General features: G+C 45.4%; 1 protein-coding gene and 1 long non-coding RNA gene across 2 annotated transcripts in view; both read left to right on the top strand.

The window, feature by feature from the left end:
* Nucleotides 1-22,823, top strand: part of ME3 (malic enzyme 3) — a 94,828-nt gene that overhangs the window by 37,639 nt on the left and 34,366 nt on the right. The window contains exons 3-5 of the mRNA XM_081909864.1: nucleotides 11,488-11,621; nucleotides 13,926-14,075; nucleotides 21,387-21,462. Of these exons, the coding sequence (XP_081765990.1) occupies nucleotides 11,488-11,621; nucleotides 13,926-14,075; nucleotides 21,387-21,462 (360 nt within the window). The remainder of the gene's footprint in view (nucleotides 1-11,487; nucleotides 11,622-13,925; nucleotides 14,076-21,386; nucleotides 21,463-22,823) is intronic.
* On the top strand, nucleotides 1,456-4,287 carry LOC309369444. The gene is made up of 2 exons (XR_014168138.1): nucleotides 1,456-2,336; nucleotides 3,000-4,287. It is a non-coding gene; the product is annotated as an uncharacterized lncRNA (long non-coding RNA).

Consider the following 22,823-nt stretch of genomic DNA (forward strand, 5'->3'; position numbering starts at 1 on the left):
GCAGTCTCTGCAGAAGTAAGAAAGGCCTTTGCTAGTCATCATGGATGGTCCACACGCTTTTGGATCAGACTGAGAGCTATTCTTCTTCAGCTTCCTCTCCCCCCACAGTGCCGAAGCAGAGGCTTATGGGTGGCAGGGCTTAGGCCCCTAGCCCTCTTCCACTATTGCTCCCTAGAGATTAGCTGCCTGTCGTTTCCTGGCCCGATTCAAGGGGCTCACGTTTCATGTCCGGAGCAACTCGGGTCCCTAATACCCGAAAAACCACTTCCTACAAGACCCCCTTGGGTTTTAAGATCAGCAGAGAGGACTCTGTTGGCTTTTCCACCGCTCTCAGAAGCTAGGGTGGCAGTGGCCCAGAAAAGGGCATTCTCTGTGGTGGCCTCTATGTTGTGAAACTCCCTCACCACAGAGAAATAAGAGTATTCAGAGAAATAGTATTCAGAGACGTACAGCCTCTGATCCTGGAGACGGTATATAAGCATGGTGGGTAGCAGCTGTTGAAAGCTCCTTCCTCCACAAATTTTTTGTATCTCCTTTTATAGCAGTCTAAGGTGGCAGCCATCATCACATCTTGTGGTAGCAAATTGCACATTTTAACTATGCACTGCGTGAAACGGTCCTTATTTTGGGCCACCCTGATTCTCCCACGATTCAGATTCATTGGCTTGTCAAGAAAATCAATTAAATAATGCAGAGTGCAGAGAGGAAAGCCCTGATAACACTGGGAAGAATTCAATGTTGCGATCAGCACCAGCATTTCGGCTTTCTTCATGGAACCACCTCCCCTCTCTTCCCCACTCATGCTGTTTATTTAGAGGTTTCTCCTGAAATGCCCACCCCCCCAGCCAGTCTAGAGGAGGCAATGGGGTGGGATAAAGAGGGGCAAAAGCCCCATTGTGCTAGTGGATGTCCTTGTGCAGGTTTCCGCTAGCAGAGCTACTTATTTGAATCCGGTGCACTTTACAGAGCAAACTGAATAAAAAAAAAAACCATGCATAATTTGAGGAGAAAGGAGCAGAGAGTTCTTGTCTTTCGCATGGGTCAGGCCTTCTACATAGGAGGCGGACAGCCAACCAAACATACAGAGGAAAACTCCCTCAGAACTGCATAGCCAGTCAGAGCATGAGTTACCTCAGTAAAGATCATGACACTCTGCCTGGTTGCTGAGCAACACCTCCACCACCCGGGTTTAACTGACTTAACTGATAACAGAGATAACCCTTACAGTGATACCTCGAGTTAAGTACTTAATTCGTTCCGGAGGTCTGTACTTAACCTGAAACTGTTCTTAACCTGAAGACCACTTTAGCTAATGGGGCCTCCTGCTGCCGCCACACCACTGGAGCACGATTTCTGTTCTCAACCTGAAGCAAAGTTCTTAACCCGAAGCACTATTTCTGGGTTAGCAGAGTCTGTAACCTGAAGTGTATGTAACCCGAGGTACCACTGTAATTCAGAAACAGAATGATCCTTGCCATTCCGGGTTCTATATCTGCAAATACAGAGGATTTTTCTAGAACAGAGTTACCTTTCAGCCCTTAATATTTTGTATGCTGTAGGAGAAGATGCCATTAGCTGCTTTCTGCTCTCTCTCTCTTTTCCTTTCCTTTCCTTTCCTTCGAGCCTCCTTTATCAAACAGAAGTCTCGGTTTACGGAATGAATCAAGCAGCGGGGTCCTTAGCAAATGGTCTGCTTTGGAGTGTGGCCATTTTGTGGTCCAAGTGAACACAAAAGGGTTCACCGCTCCCATGTGTGATTAAGATCAGGCTTTGGTACCATATGTTTCGCCTATGTGCAGAGGCCTGGTTAAACGGAGAGAAAAGCCGGTTGTCGTTTCTGAGGCGCCAAATGAACAACGTGCTTTAATTTATGTCCAAGACACAGGCAAAAGGCCTATAGAAAGGTCATTATCCCCCCATTTCTTTGGTGGCTTAACTGGAAACGAAGAGCCTTGAGGAAGAAGAAGAAAGGGAGTCCTCAATAAGAACGTCACTGAAAGAATCACATTGTATATTTTTTAAAAAGGGAATTGTTTCCCGCAACTAACTTTTCATGTAATTTGGCAGGCATCGGGAGAAACACAGAAGGATCTCTCTTTGTCGCTGAGACCGACCTGGAATACATTTGCCTGTTCTCTTTAAGCAGGCAGAAGGACACTGGGCCTTTTGTCAGCCTTCGAAAAAGCCAAAAGTGAAGATTTGGGGCAGGTTGAGGGAGGAGGCGCAATAATCAGTGGATGCCCCTATCTCTAAGGAGATGTTTTCACATGGGCTGAGGAAAGCCCCCCTGTAGTCTTGTTAGTTAAGCCTCGGAAATTTAAAGCTCACCAGCTGAGGTGTAGTTACAGATAGGTATCCGTGTTGGTCTGCCATAGTCAAAACAAAACAAAATTCCTTCCAGTAGCACCTTAAAGACCAACTAAGTTAGTTCTTGGTATGAGCTTTCGTGTGCATGCACACTTCTTCAGATACACTGAAACAGAAGTCACCAGACCCTTCTATATAGTGAGAAGGTGGGGAGGGGTATTACTCAGAAGGGTGGTGGGAATGGGTGATGGGCAGATAGCTGTGATGAGCCTGTTGATGACTCTTAACGACTGCAATAGGTCTTACAGGAAAAAGCAAGGGGTGAGAAGGTGAAAAATGGCTTTGTCATGTATAATGAGATAAGAATCCAATGTCTTTGTTCAGACCAGGTCTCTCCATGGTTTTAAGTTTGGTAATAAGTTGCAATTCAGCAGCTTCTCTTTCCAGTCTATTTCTGAAATTCCTTTGTAGTAAAACAGCTACTTTGAGATCTTGTGTAGAATGTCCTGGGAGATTGAAGTGTTCTCCTACTGGTTTCTCTGTCTTGTGATTTCTGATGTCAGATTTATGTCCGTTTATTTTTTGGCGTAAGGTTTGGCCTGTTTGTCCAATATAGAGAGCTGAAGGACACTGTTGGCATTTGATGAGCTGAGGTGCAAATCAGCTGAGGTGATTTGAGCAAATCAGCTGAGGTGATTTGAGGTAGCTCAACTCATAAGAAAAGGCCCGCTGGATCAGGCCAAAGATGGTTTTTAAAGTGGAATAAACAAGTTAACTGAGGTTATACAATCCAAATCTTTTTTACAGTCATAGACCAGCAGTCATAGACCTCTCTGTGGAGGTTATCAGAGACTGGCTTTGAGCGAGCAGAGATGGCTTTAAGGGGGGAAGTGGTCCAGATACCCTTTCATGAACATATGGGAAAATAATATATGGGATGCCACAATGTCCGAACATCTCACCAGGAACAGGAGGGCAATTGAAGGCATAACGAATAAAGACACCTTCCAACTTTTTCTTAGTCTGTCAGACTAAGAGAAAAAGACAACAGTGACTTTGAAAAAGAATGGGAACCATTTATATTATTGTTATGTACTGAGTTGAATAGGATCCAAAATGCAGCAGTCTGATTGGTCTTAGAACAATAGGATTCAGAATGCAGCATTCTGATTGGTCCTAGAACAATGCAGCAGTCTGATTGGTCTGCAGTAGCCACCCAATCCAGCTCCAGATGGAAGTGAATCCACAACCTGATTGGCCTACAGGAGAAGTCCGGAATTAGCCAATCACGTGCAGCCCGTTGTGTAAATAATGTATATAAAGCAGATACTTTGGGGAAACTTTCATTCCTCCACACCACTATGAGCTGAATAAAGAGCATGAAATCAGCTCTCGACTCTAAGTATATTTCAATTATACTTGCAGAAACAAAGAAGGTTGATGGCAGGGTTTAAATAAACATTCACACTATTAGTATTAGAAAATGTTTAGAAGCTAGAGAAATATTATGGTGTATTTACTTTTATTTTTATTATGTTTGATATTACATTGTTAATGTTAAGTTTGATGTTATGTTGTTAATAACTTTTTCTGTTAGGGGGTAGCAAAGTGGTTGAAAAGAGAAACAAACCAGAAGTGAAAGTTGGGGGAAGCCTAGGAGGGGAGGGAGGAAGGAATACATAGTAAATGTTAAGACTTTGAGATGTATGTAATGAATGAAAAAGAAAAATGAGTAAAAAAATTTTTTTAAAAAAAGATACCTTCCAACTTTAACTGTGTGAATGAACAAAATCAAGACCAATATACAACAACCGCTCAATATTTGCAGCGGGGAGGTTATGTTAGGTAATATGGTTGAACATTGACCATATGTGTAGAGTAAATGGATAGAACAAACACCATTAGATGTACTGCTCGATAACTGTTTAATGGGTTCTTGTATTTGTTCAAAAACCAATAAAAATCTGTTTCGAAAGGAAAGGCTATCGGCAGCTACTAGTCTACTTCCAACACGCCTTGAATTAGCCCCATAGAACATCCACATTGCTTTATTCTCCATGAGTTCATCCAAGCCCCTCCTTAAAGCCAATTTGGCTGTGTACTGCGTAAAGCAGTGCCCCTTTCTCCTGTCCCAAAAAATTCAGCTTTGTTGACGGGCCCTGGCTTCTAGTCTTTGGGAAGGGCCGTAACTCAGTGGTTTTAGAGCATCTGTTTTGCATGCAGGAGGTTTAAGGTTCAATCCCTCACATCCCGAAAACCCCGGAGAGCAGCTGCCAGTCAGTGTAGACAATACTGAGGTAGATGGGCCAATGGGCTTGGCTTGGTAGAAAACTTCTTCCTTTATTATGCGAGAGGAAGATAAACGTCTCTTTGTCTTCTTCTTTTGCAGCTTCTGGCATCAACCAGAGTGAATAGCTAATTAGGAACCAAGTGGTGGATTTTTAATAGGTTTGGGACCTTTCCCCCTCCTTCCTTCTCGCGGTTGGCATCACCCATAGTTGGTTGAGGCACATTATCTGGACTCTTGCCGAGTTATCTGTTTGGAGCGCAAGGTCAAAAGGGAGCAAAGTTCACCTCTCAGGCTTGGCTCTGCTCCTCTTCTGACGCACAGAACACTTCGCGTCGGCATTTGCGGAATTTAAAAAGCTTCGTCAGGAAATCGCCACAGGAAAACCCACTCCTTTTGGCCACCTTGCCATTTATGATATTTCCCTTTGGCATCGGCAGTCGTCCTGGCACCGGGGCCTCAGATTCGTAGATCGTAGGCATTAACAGGATTTGCCTGTTGGGAATGAAACAATCTCCAGCCGAGGAATCTCAAGCAGCAGGGTCAGGAAATATTATGCTTGAGGTGCGAGGGCTTTTGGTTGCAGAGTGGTTAGCACAGGAACATACAAAGCTTCCTCCAACCAAGTCCGACCATCAGCTCATCAAGTTAAATACCTTGGATATGATACGATAATCTTTATTGTCATTGTCCCATACGGAACAACAAAATTGAAAAAATCTACATCAGACATTCAAAAACCAACAAGCCTGCTATCCCAGCTATCCCATCCCTAAAAACTCTGATACCCCATATTTATTTATTTATTAGCAAAAAATTTATTAGTTTTTACAATATCAACGACAAACAAAAACATAAAACAAACAAAACATAACAAACATAAATCCTAACCTTATTGAAAATAACAGTTATTTACTTTGCTGATACCCCATATTTAAATACAATATACTCCCACAGAGACTACTTTACACTGCGTTTAAAACCAAAATCACATTTGGATAAAAACTGTTTCTCAGGCGGCTAGTCCTAGTCTTTATAACCCTGTACCTTCTTCCAGAGGGATGCGGGTGGAGCTGTGGGTTAAACCACAGAGCCTAGGGCTTGCCGATCAGAAGGTTGGCGGTTCGAATCCCTGTGATGGGGTGAGCTCCTGTTGTTCAGTCCCTGCTCCTGCCAACCTAGCAGTTCGAAAGCACCTCAAAGTGCAAGTAGATAAATAGGCAGGAAGGTAAACAGCGTTTCTGTGCGCTGTTCTGGTTTGCCAGAAGCGGCTTAGTCATGCTGGCCACATGACCCGGAAGCTGTACGCTGGCTCCCTCGGCCAATAAAGCGAGATGAGCGCTGCAACCCCAGAGTCGGCCACTATTGGGCCTAATAGTCCCTTTACCTTTACTCTATTTTACTGGAAACATTTAGGGGACTAGCGCAGTCCCCAGTCCACTAACCACACACCATTGCTCTCTGCACTTGTGAGTCATATGACCTTCAACAGTGGAGGAAGCATATGGCACTAGCTCCCATTGGCCTCTCAAGGTTTTCCTATTTAGCTAAATGCCTGAGGTATGTGATGCCTTGCATGTTGCTTGTCAACACTAATCTAGCAGTGCCTGGGCCACTTGTGGCATGTGAACTGCCACGGCTCTGCTGGCAGGTGCTGGGAGCTGCGTGGAATCTGCCTCCAGTTAAAAAGTAAGGCACTGAAATCCCCATAGGAACATAGGAATCTGCCCTATACAAAGTCAGAACATTGGTCCACCTTGTTGGCTATTTTGCAGATTAGTTGCGCTGCAGAAGGCGTGCTGGGGAGACCACACATTTCAAGAAAAGCAGAAGCACCACAGTGGGTGGCGCTGTGGGTTAAAGCCTCAGCGCCTAGGACTTGCCGATCGAAAGGTCGGTGGTTCGAATCCCCGCGGCGGGGTGCGCTCCCGTCGTTCAGTCCCAGCGCCTGCCAACCTAGCAGTTCAAAAGCACCTTCAGGTGCAAGTAGATAAATAGGGACCGCTTACCAGCGGGAAGGAAAATGGCGTTCCGTGTGCTGCGCTGGCTCGCCAGATGCAGCTTGTCAGTGCTGGCCCCCAGCCTCTTAAGTGAGATGGGCGCACAACCCCAGAGTCTGTCAAGACTGGCCCGTACGGGCAGTGGTACCTTTACCTTTACCTTTTTAACTTTTGCTAGGTTTTAATAACAAAAACAAAAACTCCTTTTACACTAAATTACAATATATCAGTAAGCATCTCCCATACACCAGGGTACAAAGAGAGTTACATGCTGCTCTTTATATACCATACCCAGCAGCTTAATTACCACAACTTAACAGCACCTGCTATACAGTGGTGCCTCGGGTTAAGTACTTAATTCATTCCGGAGGTCCGTTCTGAACCTGAAACTATTCTTAACCTGAAGCACCACTTTAGCTAATGGGGCCTCCTGCTGCTGCCACGCCGCCGGAGCACGATTTCTGTTCTCATCCTGAAGCAAAGTTCTTAACCCGAGGTATTATTTCTGGGTTAGCAGAGTCTGTAACCTGAAGCGTATGTAACCTGAGGTACCACTGTACTGCTTCACAGCTGTAAAACTAGGACACGTTGTTTGCTCTGGCCTTTAAAGAAATACACATCTTGTGGAATAATAATGAACCTTCAAATTTAAAGAGACCATTCAGCACGCCTATCTCAATATTGTCTGCACAGACAATATTTCTTCAGGATTTCTTCAGGGAAGACACACAGGTTCTGAGTTGTTTTTTTTTAAAAAAAAACCACAGTGTTGCAAATCATATGCGATGGTTGCCATGGAGCATAAATCAAAGCCAATACTTGAATAAAAATATTTTCCTTGGGTTCAGCCTGATAGGTTACCACGTGCTGTTCACTTGAATTGTTTGTTGTTACGTGGAAGCCATGAGTCACGCCACCTCCTGGAAACCTATTCAAATGGGTTCTTTTTTTAAAAAAAAAAGTGTATGTTTCATTTCTGAATATTCCAATGCAATAACTTAAATGAAAACAATATTATTTTTGGCACGCCCATCCCGATCTGTTTAGTCATCTCTGTAGCACGTGCTGGCTCAGAGGAAGGTTGTGTGCAGCTGAATCTGCCAGCAAAGCACTCTCCCGTCCTGTGGTTTCCAGCAACTGGTATTCAGAATCATTGCTGCCTTTGACTGTGGAGGCAAAGCACAGCCATCATGGCTAGTAGCAATTGATCTCCTTCTCCTTCCTTGGGACTCTGTCCAGGTCCCATGTCCTCCACTCCTTTGCTGGCTGTGCTTTCTACCATCTTGGAGTGTTTTTGCCTAGCCGAAATTCTCCCTTGAACTCTGATGAGGCCTCGTGCTTGCCTGCGTGGAGGATAGAGAGAGGTGTATCATACCCTCCAAAACATCTAAGGGAAAAACCAGGACACTATTTTTCCAAGACGCCATCTTCCCGCTTTTTCTCACGAGGGCATAGCGGCCATTTTGGGTGTCGTGATCTCACACGTCATGCCACGATTCCCCCCTAAAAAAACCAGCGGGTTTTTTTGGGTAAAAAGTAAAGGGACCCCTAACCATTAGGTCCAGTTGTGGCCGACTCTGGGGTTGCAGCGCTCATCTCACTTTATTGGCCAAGGGAGCCGGCGTACAGCTTCCAGGTCATGTGGCCAGTATGACTAAGCCGCTTCTGGCAAACCAGAGCAGCGCACGGAAACACTGTTTACCTTCCTACCAGAGCGGTACCTATTTATCTACTTGTATTTCTACATGCTTTCAAACTGCTACGTGGACAGGAGCAGGGACAGAGCAACGGGAGCTCACCCCTTCACAGGGATTCGAACCACCAAGCTTCTGATCGGCAAGCCCTAGGCTCTGTGGTTTAACCCACAGCGCCACCCGCGTCCCTTTTTTGGGTACGGTGCCCCAAAATGCATGTTTTCGAATGCTACGCAAGATCGCAGCCCACTTTTGGAGGGGGTGGGAATCGTGGCATGGAATTGCGCGAGATCATGACACCCAAAATGGCGGCCGTGCTCTCATGGAATAAACAGAGAATGGCTCTCTCTAATGTACACAAAGGCATCTTGGATGATGTGGAGGCCTTTGGGACCTCTCTGCTCCAGCACCGGGATGCACGCCTGAGGGAAATACTGGCTATTTTTGTTCTTGGGATTCCCTTCCAGCTGGCTGAAATTCCTCTTGGCCCTGAAATAAAAAATGCCCCTAGAGAGGCTTCTGTGGTTTATCACTGAGGCTTCTGGCCTAACCTGCCTCTTCAACCCTGTGAGGATTATTTGGCCTGGGAAGCTGGACTCTCCCTGGCCAAGGTGTCGGAGAAGGGGGTGATGTCATGGTTGAGGGGTGTCCAGCCCTCAAGTGTTTTGAGCAGGAAGAATCCCATCCCTTCCCTGAGCCTGAATAAACTCTCATTCTCTCTCTCTCTTATAACAATATTAGCAGGTCCAGCGCTTTTTTTCTGGGGGGACGCAGAGGTTCGCATACCCCTAAACATTTTGTGAATCTAAGTTTGGCCTCATTGAGGGGCAGTATTTCAATACGAGGAGGATAATGAGAGTACCCCTAAACATTTTTTAAAAGAAAGAAAACACTGAGCAGGTCAAAGATGTTAAGCCACTGCAAAGCTGATTGACAAACTGATTTATACGACTACTACTAGCCTTTATTGGCATAAGTTAAAACAGTAAAATCATACAAAGTCATGAAATACATTGGTAATCCATACAATATATAAAAGACTAAATAGCCACCATTGAATAAATTGGGCAACTTTAGATTTAGCTTTAAAGATCTTGGCTAAGTACAGTGGTACCTCGGGTTAAGTACTTAATTCGTTCTGGAGGTCTGTTCTTAACCTGAAACTGTTCTTAACCTGAAGCACCACTTTAGCTAATGGGGCCTCCTGCTGCCGCCGCACCGCCGGAGTACGATTTCTGTTCTCATCCTGAAGCAAAGTTCTTAACCTGAGGTACTATTTCTGAGTTAGCAGAATTGGTAACCTGAAGTGTCTGTAACCTGAAGCGTATATAACCCGAGGTACCACTGTACCCCGAAACAATATTGGTAGTTTCAGGAGTATCATCCCTCAGCAAATCTTTGATTACAGACTCTTTGTAAGTCAATATTTTGAACTGTAAGGGAGTCACTAGGAGATCTCTGCGATGGGTGAGGGCAGTCTAAAACGATGTGATGCATTGTATCTGGTTTTTTCTTATTACAGGAACAGAAAATCTGTTCTGGAAGGGGATTTGTTGAAACCTTCCAAATGATACAGATGAGGGGAATGCATTTAGACAAGATAGCATAAAAGCTCTGTGATGGAGTATCTAAATTATAGAAGTAATTAGGCATTACTCCATGGTGGGGCTGCAATTCTAAGCAGGCAGGTTAACATACAAAAGTCTGGTAGTTTTTGGATTTCCATGACCTAGCAGCCTCTGCTTGATGAGAGAGATGATTTGTGACTCATCAAATAGAAGAAGGGAATCTAATGCAATCCCTATTTTCCTGAGTTTGAGGGTAATATCAGAAAACCATGTAGAATCATGTGTATCTCTCTCCAACCTGATTTATAACCCTAGCATGCTGTGATAACAAATTTATTGCATAGCACTCAGAAGCGTAGCAAGCTCTATCGTGTTATGATTAATTCCTCTTGTTTCTTGCGAAACACTGGATTTGTAGCAAATGTTAGTTCTTCTCAAAAGCAGACCTATTGAATGGCAGCCTGCTAAGTTTTACTTAGAGAAGACATGTAGAAACTGAGCTTTTATTTATTGTAAACAAATAAAAACAGGAATGGTTGACCACATGAAGCAAAATCCTTAAAAAAAACCTGGGCCTTAGCCAGTGAGATTCATGGCTGAACAGGGATATGAACCGTTTTGAAGCCTGTGAGCACTTTCAGGGTGATGTTGGTTTTGGGTGAGATTTAAAAATAGGACATACTGGCAAATTCAGATTAGAATAATAGAATTGTAGAGTTGGAAGGTACCACAAAGGTCATGTGGTCCAACCTGTGTAATGCAGGAGTTGTTTGCCCAGCGTGGGGCTTGAACCCTTGACCCTGAGATTAAAAGGCTCATGCTCTACCAAATGAGCTATGCCCGGTCAATTGCACAACCATTGATGATTGGGTGCTCATTCGCAACCAATCTCCTTTCCCGAAAGGTCAGACTTTCTGCTGTAAGGAAAGTAATGGGGAAATGCATTAGAAAGTGTGGGCCAGGGCTATGCATTGGAAACAAATCAGAATGTGCACTCGTTCAGTAGTCAATGGTGGAATCTAGACACATATAAAAACCGCTTTGAAAATGCTTTTTTAAAAGTGTTTTTAAAAAATACATTGAATTTTCCATAAGGCCATCTAGTTTCACATCGTATCTTGCACTTAAAACACGCTTAAAACAATTTATTTGCAGCCATACAGCTGAGTCCAATGTCCTCTGATCTCCCTGCAGCCAAAGCAGAGTGAACGTTGAATAAAAAGGTTGTTTGGGAGCACCCTGTGTCAAGAGTGAGGAAGCTGTGACCATCCCCCAGGTGTTGTTACACTCCAACTCCCATCAGCCCCCAGCTGGCATGGCCAGTGGTCAGGGATGATGGGATTTGTAGTCCAGAGTTGATCCATCCCTGACACAGAGTTTAGGCTGGCTCAGTTCTCTGCAGAGCCCTGAAACTCACCTGCTGGCCTTAGCCTCAGCTTCACTCACCTCAGAAGGTTGTCGTGAGAATGCAAGAGGGTTGGAGGACTCAAAATGCCTCCCAAGAAGTTCTTATTCTTTGTGGCGTATCCCAAAGAGAGTCCACCAAAGTGGAAATCTAATAATACTTCCTTTCTGTTAAGAGAGCCTCTCCATTCCATAACTGCTTCAACACATCTTCTCTTCCTTCCTAGGGAATGGCCTTTACCCTCGAAGAGAGGCTTCAGCTGGGAATCCACGGCCTGCTCCCTCCTTGCTTCCTGAGCCAAGACGTTCAAGTTCTCCGCGTCCTCAAAAGCTACGAGACCAAATCCAGCGATCTAGACAAGTAAGCAAGATGTGAGGCGAGAGCGCTAGGCAAGGGGCTGTGGCTGGAGCTAAACGTTAGGAGATAGTAAGATAAGGTTGCTCACCCCGAAGAACTCTGTGGGTGGCAGAGAAACCTGCAATATGACAGCATGCCTTACATTGTTTGCAATAGCAGATGGCTGACAGTGGTTAGAAGGTCCCCATTAAAAACAGTTTAAAAGAAATGGCAAATGCAACTAGAGTGGGTTCAAACATATATATCTCAGGGAAGAAATATATCTCAAAGATCAGGATGAAAGGGTGCGTCTTCTGCATACTATGAAAGTTGTGCAATGAAGGTCCCAGGTGCACCTCTATGAGGAGAGAGTTCTCCAACTTAGGGCTACCACAGAGAAGGCCCTCTCCTGGGCCAACACCACCCCAGGCTTCTAAGGGTGTTGGAACTGCCAAGAGGACCTCCTCTGCTGATCGCAACACCCAAAAGGAAAGAGGTGGTCTCTAAGAGAAGGAGGTGGTCTCACAGATATTTGGGGCCTAAGTGATTTAGGGCTTTATACACTAGCGTTTGTGGAGGAAGTAGAGTAGGAAAAGGTAGTTGCTTTCAATGCAGCCAATGTTTCTGCTTCCAGCCTGAAATGAAATGGGGACCATCCCCCTACCATATCCTTATTATTGTTTGTGGAGTTGCCATCGCTTTCCCTCACCTTGATTCACCTTGATCCCACATGACCTCATGCGTGATGCTCTCACAATCCCTTCTCCAACACCAAGAGTTCTGTATTCCTCACCACGTAATAAAACTGGCAGGTAGCCTTTCTCTGGTTAGAGGATGGAGGGATGTTCACCCCACCCACCCACCCCCAACTCACCGAGGAGTTAATAATAAATAAACAAAATTGCACAGAAGCCATGGCTTCTCTTGCTTTGCATAATTTATCCTACCATCTTTACATTTCTTTTCTTCTTTTTTGTATTTTTATTAAAGATTTTCTTGATTTACAGAAGAATGTGTACAGTGGTGCCCCACAAGACGAATGCCTCGCAAGACGAAAAACTCGCTAGACGAAAGAGTTTTCCGTTTTTGAGGTGCTTCGCAAGACGAATTTACCTATGGGCTTGCTTTGCAAGACGAAAACGTCTTGCGAGTTCTTGCGAGTTTTTTTCCTTCCCCCCTTTTTCTAAGCCGCTAAGCCGCTAATAGCCACTAATAGCGCTAAGCCGCTAATGGCCGTGCTTTGCAAGACAAAAAAAACGCTAGACGAAGAGACTTGTGGAACGAATTATTTTCGTCTTGCGAGGCACCACTGTAATGTCTCTCTCTTGTATTTTTTCCATGTAACATTTTTCAGTTTCATTTGTTGAGACATTAGGAAGAAAAGGGGGAGGGGGGTGGAGGGGGGGGAAGATGGGTGAGGGGGGGGTCGGGTGACGATGTTTCTATTTTGCTTAATGTATGTAGGGTTTGGGGTCAGTGTTGCTTATGCAGGTTCTCTGCTGTTCACTTGTGTTCCTTTGGTGGTGAGAGAGGTCGGGGTTGGCCTAGGGTGTGGTTGTTCATTTGTGATTGGCTGTGGTGATCTTTGTTTTCATGTGTGAGTGGGGTGGGTGGGTGTTTTGGATCAGGTTAGCCATATTGATTTGTATGCTGTTGGTGGATTACTGTCATTCTCTTGTTGGGCTGTGTATGTGATGAAGGGGAGCCATACCGGGGTAAAGGCGTCTTCTTCTGTTTGTCCCCGTCCCAGTTTCAGTTTATTGGTTAATTTTTCTAGTAGGGCTGTTTCTATTTGGTACCATTGGTCCATGCTTACTCCTGACAGGTTTTTCCAGTGTCTGGTTATGGTGTTTCTGGCTGCTGAAAGTGGGTGGGTTATGAGTTCTTTGTGGTGTAAATGGGCATTGTGGTCTTGGAAGATGTTTAGTAGGGCCAGTTCTGGTGTGATTTCTAATACTTGCTTAGTTGTTTTACATATTTCTTGTATACCATCTTTACATCTCTCTGTAATTTGTTTGGTTTTCCAAGGACTGGGGAGGGGCAAGGAGCTCTGTCTGCTTGGAATCTTAGGCTGTAGTCCTGTGCTCACTTACCTGGGAGTAAGGCTCTCTTAGCCCTACCTGGGGGCTACCAGAGATTAAACATGGAACCTCTTGCCTAATAGCAGCTATAAGAAGCATGGGTTGAGATGGCGGAAGCATGGGTTGAGATGGCGGAAGCATGGGTTGGGATGGCAGAGAACTGTCTCTGTTGCTTCTGCTTAGTATCAGCAATGCCTCTCTTATGTTTTTCTTCCCCCTCTTCCCCCCTCCCGCTGCCCCCTGCCAGGTATATCATCCTTATGACGCTCCAAGACCGAAATGAGAAGCTGTTCTACCGGGTCCTCACGTCGGACATAGAAAGATTCATGCCTATAGTATACACTCCCACCGTCGGCTTGGCCTGTCAGCAGTATGGGCTGGCTTTCAGAAGGCCTCGGTGAGTAGACGGGCCTATTTTTATCTCTCTTATCCCATCATTGTGCCACCCCACCCGCCACCCCATGCTTAATTGGAAACGAATGTTCCTTTTGTCATTGGTACGCCTCTTAATGTGGGTGGCCCTCAAGAAAAAAAAGAAACACCCTTCATGATTCTTGATGAAACGATGCAGCTATCAAAAACAGTTTGCATGTGTTTGCTTAATGGCATGCTGGGGAGAATTCCTGCAAAACAAGAGCAGTTTTGTTCAAGAACAGGACAGTGCAATCTAGCTAAATTTAACTGCAAAAACATTCTCACTTGAGCCCTCCTCTGTCAGTTCAATAACCTTTAAGATTCTTGTTGTCTTGCTGTTCAACCCTTGGGGGTAAACAGCGTTTGCTGTGTGATTTGTCATGAGGGCTGGTTGAGCAAATACCTTTTTTCTGCGTCAGGAGACAGAAATCGCTATGCCTGTGAACCATGCCTGCAGACCATGGGCAGGGGACTTGCCGGCACCTGGGTGGCAAACTTCGCAAGAGTCAAGGCAAAGGTGGCAGGTTTAGGACAGCCAAAGAGCCCTTAACGAGAGCTGTCAATCAGCCTGCCAGCAGCTTCTTCCTGCTTCCTTTTATAAGGAAAGGTCAAGTAGGGCCAGGGGAGCTAACTTTCCAAGGCACGTGGTCACTGCATTCTGTGGGAGGATTTACCCTTCAGCTCCCTAAAATATCAGAAGCCCCTTCCATTGCAGCGGGGCCTTCACTGTGGCTGCCCCTGTTCTGTGGAACAGTGTCCAGGTTGAGCTAGGACAGTACTATCAGATTCCAGTTGCTGGGAATCACAGCTAGGAAGAGCACCGTTGCACTCAGATTCAGCTTGCAAGTTTTCCAGGAGTGGCGTCTGGTTGGCCGCTGGGAGAACAAAGTGCTGGACGAGATGGGCAACTCTCCATTGGCAGAGCATTAAACCCTTAATCTCAGGGTTCTGAGTCCAAGCCCCACGTTGGGCAAAACACTAGGGGGTTGGACTAGATGACCCTCGTGGTCCCGTCCAACTCTATGATCCTAACTGCTCCAGCAGACTGTTCTTATGCAGGCAGCAACTTTTGGACAACTGCAGATTACTCATCCTTGGTATAGATTCTCTGTGCTTTTAAAAGTAGCCCCTGAGGAAGAGGGAACTCAGTTGATATGTATTGGATTTGTTTCACAATCTTCTTAAACTAACCCTACATTGCTTTGTGAACATTGACTGGAGAAGAGTCCTGCTGGATCAGGCCAAACGGCCCCAGCAACCTCTTTTCACCAGATGCCTGTGGGAAGCCTGGAAGAAGGATCTGAGTGCTACAGCACTCTGCCTACTTCTGCTTCAGTATTCAGAAGCATAACACTTCCAGAACTGGAGACTGACTGTAATGGCTAGTTCCTGAAGTATCATCTCTTATATGAAGCTGCCTTTTCTCTGAGATCATCCTCAGAGGCCCTGCTTCCAGTGACCCTTCCATCAGAGGTTAGGCAGGTGTTTGTTGAAGACAGGGCCTTCTCAGTGGTGGCACCCCAGTTTTGGAAAGCTCTCCCCAGGCAAGTGTTCCTGGTGACTATACTGCTCACTTTTCAGGCACCAGGTAAAGCTCATTTTATTCTCCTGCCATTGAGCTTGCTTCTGGTTCTAACGCTTTTGTTGTTTTTTGTCTTCCTGCTGTTGGCTTTAACCCTTGTTTTTATTGGATGGTGTCTCTATTGCTTTATGGTTGGTTTATGGGTTTTACATTGCTAATGTAAGCAGCCTTAGACAATTAATAGGAAAAACATGGAATGAATATATTCAATATAACAATGGATACACCCTCTTGGCTTGCTTTATGGAGATTATCAGCCATTCTGTTAGAGACCTGCCAATTTTATTCTTAGTACAGCTCTTAGTAGAACACTAAGTGTATAATTAATAATGCAGAATAATTGTGCCTGTGGTGCAGAATGCAGAAGTATAACCAGCTGTTTTTTCAACTTTCCAATGTCGTATATCAGGTAACCAGTACTCCCCAGGATTCCATTAGCAATGGCCAGTTTACAAATCTGAATCAAATTACATCTGGCTGTGTTCATTTCAGGCTTTCTTCCCAGGGCCAGCCTTTCCAAACCTGGTGCCCTCCAGATGTTTTGGACTACAACTCCCATCAGAACAGCTGGGGCTGATGGGAACTGTAATGGAAAAAAATCTGGATGGGACCAGGCTTGGGGAGGCTGTCATTATATCCCCAGTTTGCTCTGTCAATAGATTACGAGCCGTTTTGTAATCTCAGCAGTAGGAGTGTCAGAGAATTCAAAGAAATGAGCAGAAATTGCTGGTGTTCGCCTATTTTGTCCCATCACTGGCGAAGGAAGAGGAGTGCGGAGTGAGCGCAGTGACCCCGGCAGCGCAATCCCGGTGGGGTGCCATTGCGGCTGCCCCCCACCTGAGCGCCAGACCCCCGGGATACACGCCAGCCCTGCCCCCACCTGCTCTCCACCCCCCAGTGGCGGAGCTCTGCCCCTGTGTCCCATACCCAGAACAGAAGTCAATCCAGTGAATACAGTTGGCATTCACTGTTGTTGCTTTCAGTACACAAATGTAACTCTATTTCATTGAATACGTCCTCACTTCTCAGGCATGAGCCAGCAATAAATCACACTGAGTAAGTGAAGTTTATTAGAAGAAACAAAGTCTGCTCAGGAGTGCCAGGCCTAATGAGCACAGCAACTCTTCTTAGAGAGCCAGTGTGGTGTAGTGGTTAAGAGCAGTTAACTCGTAATCTGGTGAACCGGGTTCGCGTCTCCGCTCCTACACATGCAGCTGCTGGGTAACCTTGGGCTAGTCACACTCTCTGCAGTCTCTCAGCCCCACTCACCTCACAGAGTGTTTGTTGTGGGGGAGGAAGGGAAAGGAGAATGTTAGTTGCTTTGAGACTCCTAAGGGTAGTGATAAAGCGGGATATCAAATCCAAACTCTTATTCTCTTCTCTTCTTAGTAGGTCTTGCCCCTGTGAGGCAGTTGTGGAGACTGAAGGTCCCCACCTCCCCACAGCTGCCTAAGTCTCCTTCTCTCCTGGGCCCTTCCTAAGCAATCTGAGACTTGCGCCTGCGTGTGTCTCTGCTCTTCCCTCTTCATGCCTCTTCTGGTTCTGGGAGACCTGGAGACCAGGGGGGAAGGGAAGCTTATTGCAGCCGGAGGGGGAGACATCTGTGACTGCACCAGCCTGACTCATCTCTGCCTCTTGTCCTCCCTCATCCCTCTCCACTGCTTCAGCTTCTGCCTCTGATGCTGGACTTCTCTCTGGCACAGACTCTCCCAGCTCACTAAGCCCTGTTATCTCTTCAGCTTCTGACTCCTCCTCTTCCCAGTCTCCTCCCTCTTCTCCCTCTGACCACTCATTATTGTCCCACCACCGCTTCCCGGGCTCTGAGCCTTCTTCCTTTGGGGGTTCGCAGGATTTTGGCCATGGTGGGTGGGGCTGATAAGAGCTGGAGTCCCACAAGGTCTGGGCGGGAGTCACAGGTTCCCTCACCTGCTACTAGCTCCTCAAAGTGCAGTTGTTTTCCTAATTCACAAAGAAGGCAAGACTTCCTCTGCAAAGGTTCCTCTGCCAATAATTCAGTTCCAGCTCTTTTGGAAGCTGCCTTCTCAAGACATCTTTTTCCAATTATCTGCTTCTCGACCCCCTAGAAACTTCCTCTTTTATCACGATTAAAAGGGGTGGTTTTCACTTGAGAAATAATGCTCTTCTTGTTTATGTTAAGCATTTTTCTTCCTTCCTTAGAAAAGTTCTTGTCCCGTCAGATTTGGCCGGGAGAGGATATAATGCTGGCTCTCTGATGGCTGCAGTTCACAAAATCAGAATGGGTTTGGGGAAACCACGAAAAAATCAGAACCGATTAGTTTCAGACAGAAGCCTCTCCCAGCTCTACCACAAGATGCCTGGGACTGAACCAGGGACATTTTGTGTCTTTCCCCCCAGTTCTGCAAAGCCTGAAGGGATAGCGGCACCGATCCACTCCAGTTTGAATTGAGGCAGAGGAAAAGAGTTTCTTAACCCCATTCTCCATGGTAATGGGCTGTAGCTCAGTGACACAGCAGCTGCTTTCGCATGCAGATGGTCCCGAGGGAACATTGTAGAACAACGAATAAAGAGCATGATATGTGGACAGTCCAATATAAATAAATTTCTAGTGCACTGTTACTGTGTCAATGACATGGTGCAGAATACAGTGGTACCTCGGGTTAAGAACTTAATTCGTTCCGGAGGTCCGTTCTTTACCTGAAACTGTTCTTAACCTGAGGTACCACTTTAGCTAATGGGGCCTCCCGCTGCCGCCACATCTTGTTCTCATCCTGAAGCAAAGTTCTTAACCAGAGATATTATTTCTGGGTTAGCGGAGTCTGTAACCTGAAGCGTCTGTAACCTGAGGTACCACTGTATACCCACCCACCCACGCACACACAAAACCCTGTCTGTACTACTCCCATCCTGCCATATAATCTGATTTTGAAAGATCCATGAAGCAGGGAGGGAACTCACGAACCCCCTGTCTCCTCCTGATCATAGTCTCCTAACTATGATCAGGCAAGTTAGATCTGTGCTGGGCCTTTACAGAGACAGCATTGTTTATATACTGGAAACACTTAACTAGTTATCCCAATACATTCATTAAGCTGATTTCAAGAACAGACAGAGAACACAATGCTACGACAAGCAATTTTCTTCATTGGCAATAAAATTCTAGCTGGATTGAAAGATCATCTTTTCCCCCCTCTCTTTTTTTACTGTTATGAGAAGAGGGTTGTTGCAACAGGAGGGAGCCATTCCTGAGATATGTGGGTTTCATGTTTATGGAAAAGGGAGCCAAAATTCCTTTCCCCACTTCTTTAGTTTCCTTTCATAAAAAAGGCTTCCTTTCTTCAGATACATCTGCTTTCTGTACGCTTCCAGCCACTGAAGCAGTTATTTCTCTCAAGAAGCTAAATGATTTCTGCCAAAGACTGCACCCCATATGACCCGTCACCTCTAGCCAACTTGCAAAAAAACTTTTGTCTTCATTGGCCGCATTTGCATGGCACAATAAATCTGGCTTTCCCGCTTATCGTGGTTTCTGATGCACGCTCCCCGATCGCTTCTGCTTTGCTCCTACACAGTGTGAAGAAAAGAAATAAGCCAGGAAGCCACAATTAAAGCCAGTTGTTGTTGTTTAGTTGATTAGTCGTGTCCGACTCTTCGTGACCCCATGGACCAGAGCACGCCAGGCACTCCTGTCTTCCACTGCCTCCCACACTTTGGTCAAACTCATGCTGGTAGCTTCAAGAACACTATCCAACCATCTCGTCCTCTGTCGTCCCCTTCTCCTTGCGCCCTCCATCTTTCCCAACATCAGGGTCTTTTCCAGGGAGTCTTCTCTTCTCATGAGGTGGCTAAAGTCTTGGAGCCTCAGCTTCAGGATCTGTCCTTCTAGTGAGCACTCTGGGCTGATTTCCTTCAGAATGGATAGGTTTGATCTTCTTGCAGTCCATGGGACTCTCAAGAGTCTCCTCCAGCACCATAATTCACAAGCATCAATTCTTCGGCGATCAGCCTTCTTTATGGTCCAGCTCTCACTTCCATACATCACTACTGGGAAAACCATAGCTTTAACTATACGGACCTTGAGATCCTCGTGGTTTAAGGGTGTGTTTTTGCAGTGGATTCATAAAAATGCCTTGGAAAGGGCACCTTTTGGCTCTCATTCAAAGGTCTGGCTTAAAACATGCGATGGTTTCTCAGCAAAGGTAGGTGGCTTATTATCTTCTGCTTTGTGCTTGCAAATTATTTCAAGACAAATCCATCTTGACTCTCTTGTCTGGTTCCCCATTCTCCTCTTCTTCCTCCACTTCACATTAAGAGTACTTGCAGGAGGAAAGAAATTATTGGCTATTTGGGTTTTTTAAAGAACAGAAAACAAAACCCTGTAACAATTAGCCAGGCCTTTGCACGTACATGCAAGAGCCAACCCATAAAAAGCGGCAATTAGTCACTGCCGTTACTTCAACCCCTCGGATGGTTAATTATGATCTGTGCTTGGAGAAATGAAGTGCAGGCTCAGGCAGAGCCCTCTGTCATTACTGGCCCTTTGTCAGGAGGAGAGCTTGTTAGCTTAAGCCTTCCCCCAAAGAGCTAAACAATTACAAATGTTTGGTTTTCAAATTTCAGGGCCTAATGCACTTGCCTTGGCGACCTCAGAAAGAATATCTGCAAACATAGCGAGTGATGGGAGTGGTTCTTTGGAAAGGCTCTCTGGAGACCCATGCTTCATTGCATACATTTTTGGGGAGTTTTCATTACTGGAAACAAAACCATGAATCCCTTATCCAAGGTTGTTGTTTTTAATGTATTGCTGAGGGGATGCATCATTAAATCGTGCATTGCGTTACACAGAGCAGACAGGAATTTGCAGATTTAACGAAAACAAGGGAAGCAGGAGTGAAGAATGGCAATATATATATATATATATTCTCAGAGGTGTGTGTATATTCATTGCATGAATATATATTGCATGAATACACACACACACACACATATCATAAAATGCCAGAGCCAGCAAAACTCTTCTAGGCGTTAGAGCCAAACCAGGTAAGATGTTCATTGCATGAATATATTTAAAGTGCATTGTTATTGTTGTTGTTTTTAAAAATCCAAACCAAAACAAGCAGTTGAAGCAGGAAGAACCTGAGCAGTAGTGGAACCATTGGGTATGAGAAGAGAGAGAGAGTTTAGCTCAGGGGTAGGCAAACTAAGGCCTTCTCAATCCAGCCCACAGACCGTCCGGGAATCAGCGTGTTTTTACATGAGTAGAAGGTGTGCTTTTATTTAAAATCCATCTCTAGGTTATTTGTGGGGCATAGGAATTCGTTCATTCCCCCCTCCCCCCAAAAAATATATATAGTCCGGCCAACCATATGGTCTGAGGGACAGTGGACCGGCCCACAGCTGAAAAAGGTTGCTGACCCCTGATTTAGCTCTTCCTCCATCCCTCCTGTGGTCTCTGCAATGCCCCCCCCCAAAATCTACTATTTGATGCATTGGTAGGGCATCCTTCATTGGCACCAGTGTAGACTTCCATATTGATGCAAATATCGGCTGGGGGGGGGGGAGACTGGGATTCCTCACTCCTGGTTCAACAATTGCATGAAAGATGCAATTGTTTTTGTTTCTTGTTTTTGCACAGCAATGTATCCCTTCTTCCCCCTAAACAGCACTGCAACTTCTGAGCATCGCAACTTTTCTTAGACTGTGATTGCTCTGTTCTTTTTTCCTCTCCTCCAGGGGGCTGTTCATTACCATTCACGATAAAGGACATATTGCAACGATGCTGGACTCATGGCCTGAAGAAAACATAAAGGTAATGGAATATCCTCCCACATGTGAGCTCCCCAAACCAAGACACATGTCTTCCCGTCTGTGTTCCCATGGGTGTCATGTGATCCACTTGAGATCACAAAGCCCCAAAGATGTGCTTTTTTCAGGGTGACATCTTGGCACTATGAGATCACAGTGACCCAAATGGCCGCACCCCAAAAGTATGTGTTTTGGAGTGCTGCATGAGATCATGTTCCCCCCCAAAAAAACACTTTTCTCCAGGCAAGATCTCAGCAACCAAAATGGCTCCCAAGCTCACGTGATAAAAAAAAACAGGATGTCCCCAGTTTTTTGAGACAGTTGTGGGGTATGTAATGGGTATCTTGACTCATTTTTAGCTGGATAGAAACTAAAGGGGTTACAAAATCTCGAGCTGCTAGAGCAGATTTCATGTTTGTGTGTGATGTATTCCAGCTGCAAAAAGCTTCAGGAATTTGGGGTTGTGCCTATGAGGGCTTTGTCCCAGAAATTAGCTTTAGTGTCAAGGCTCAGCCATTACATATCTAAAAGCCAGTTCCTGGGTTCTGTCTCTTTGTCACACAGAAGTGTGACCAAGAATGGAAATCCAGAGTGGGCATAGGCAGATAGGCTGAGTTTTCTCAAGTATTCCAGATGGCCCTGGATGTTCTGAGATGCTACACTCCCATCTTGCAAAATTCAGAGACTACACCAGGCAAGCAAATTGACTCTTTGAGTAGGTACAATGGTGCTTTCTGCTCCTCCCACCTATTGCAGGAATGAACGTGAACTGATAATGAAGTGGCTGCTTCTGAGCTCGCGTCGTTCCTTTATCACTGAATAATTGCAACTTGATTGCATCTACTATTATGGGAGTGTGCCTTGCAGACAAAATTGCTCTTAGGTCCTTTCCCCCATTAAAAACAAAGCATTTTTGCAAATGCTACCTGTCAAAATTAAAAGACGCCTGCTCCTTGGGAGAAAGGCGATGGCAAACCTAGACAGTATCTTAAAAAGCAGAGACATCACCTTGCCAACAAAGGTCCGTATAGTGAAAGATATGGTTTTCCCAGTAGTGATGTATGGAAGTGAGAGCTGGACCATAAAGAAGGCTGATCGCCAAAGTATTGATGCTTTTGAATTATGGTGCTGGAGGAGACTCTTGAGAGTCCCATGGACTGCAAGAAGATCAAACGCATCCATTCTGAAGGAAATCAGCCCTGAGTGCTCAGTGGAAGGACAGATCCTGAAGCTGAGACTCCAATACTTTGGCCACCTCATGAGAAGAGAAGACTCCCTGGAAAAGACCCTGATGTTGAGAAAGATTGAGGGCGCAAGGAGAAGGGGATGACAGAGGACGAGATGGTTGGACAGTGTTCTCGAAAC

The sequence above is a fragment of the Podarcis melisellensis genome, assembly GCF_964234715.1.
Source record: "Podarcis melisellensis genome assembly, chromosome: 4".
Classification (NCBI taxonomy): domain Eukaryota; kingdom Metazoa; phylum Chordata; class Lepidosauria; order Squamata; family Lacertidae; genus Podarcis; species Podarcis melisellensis.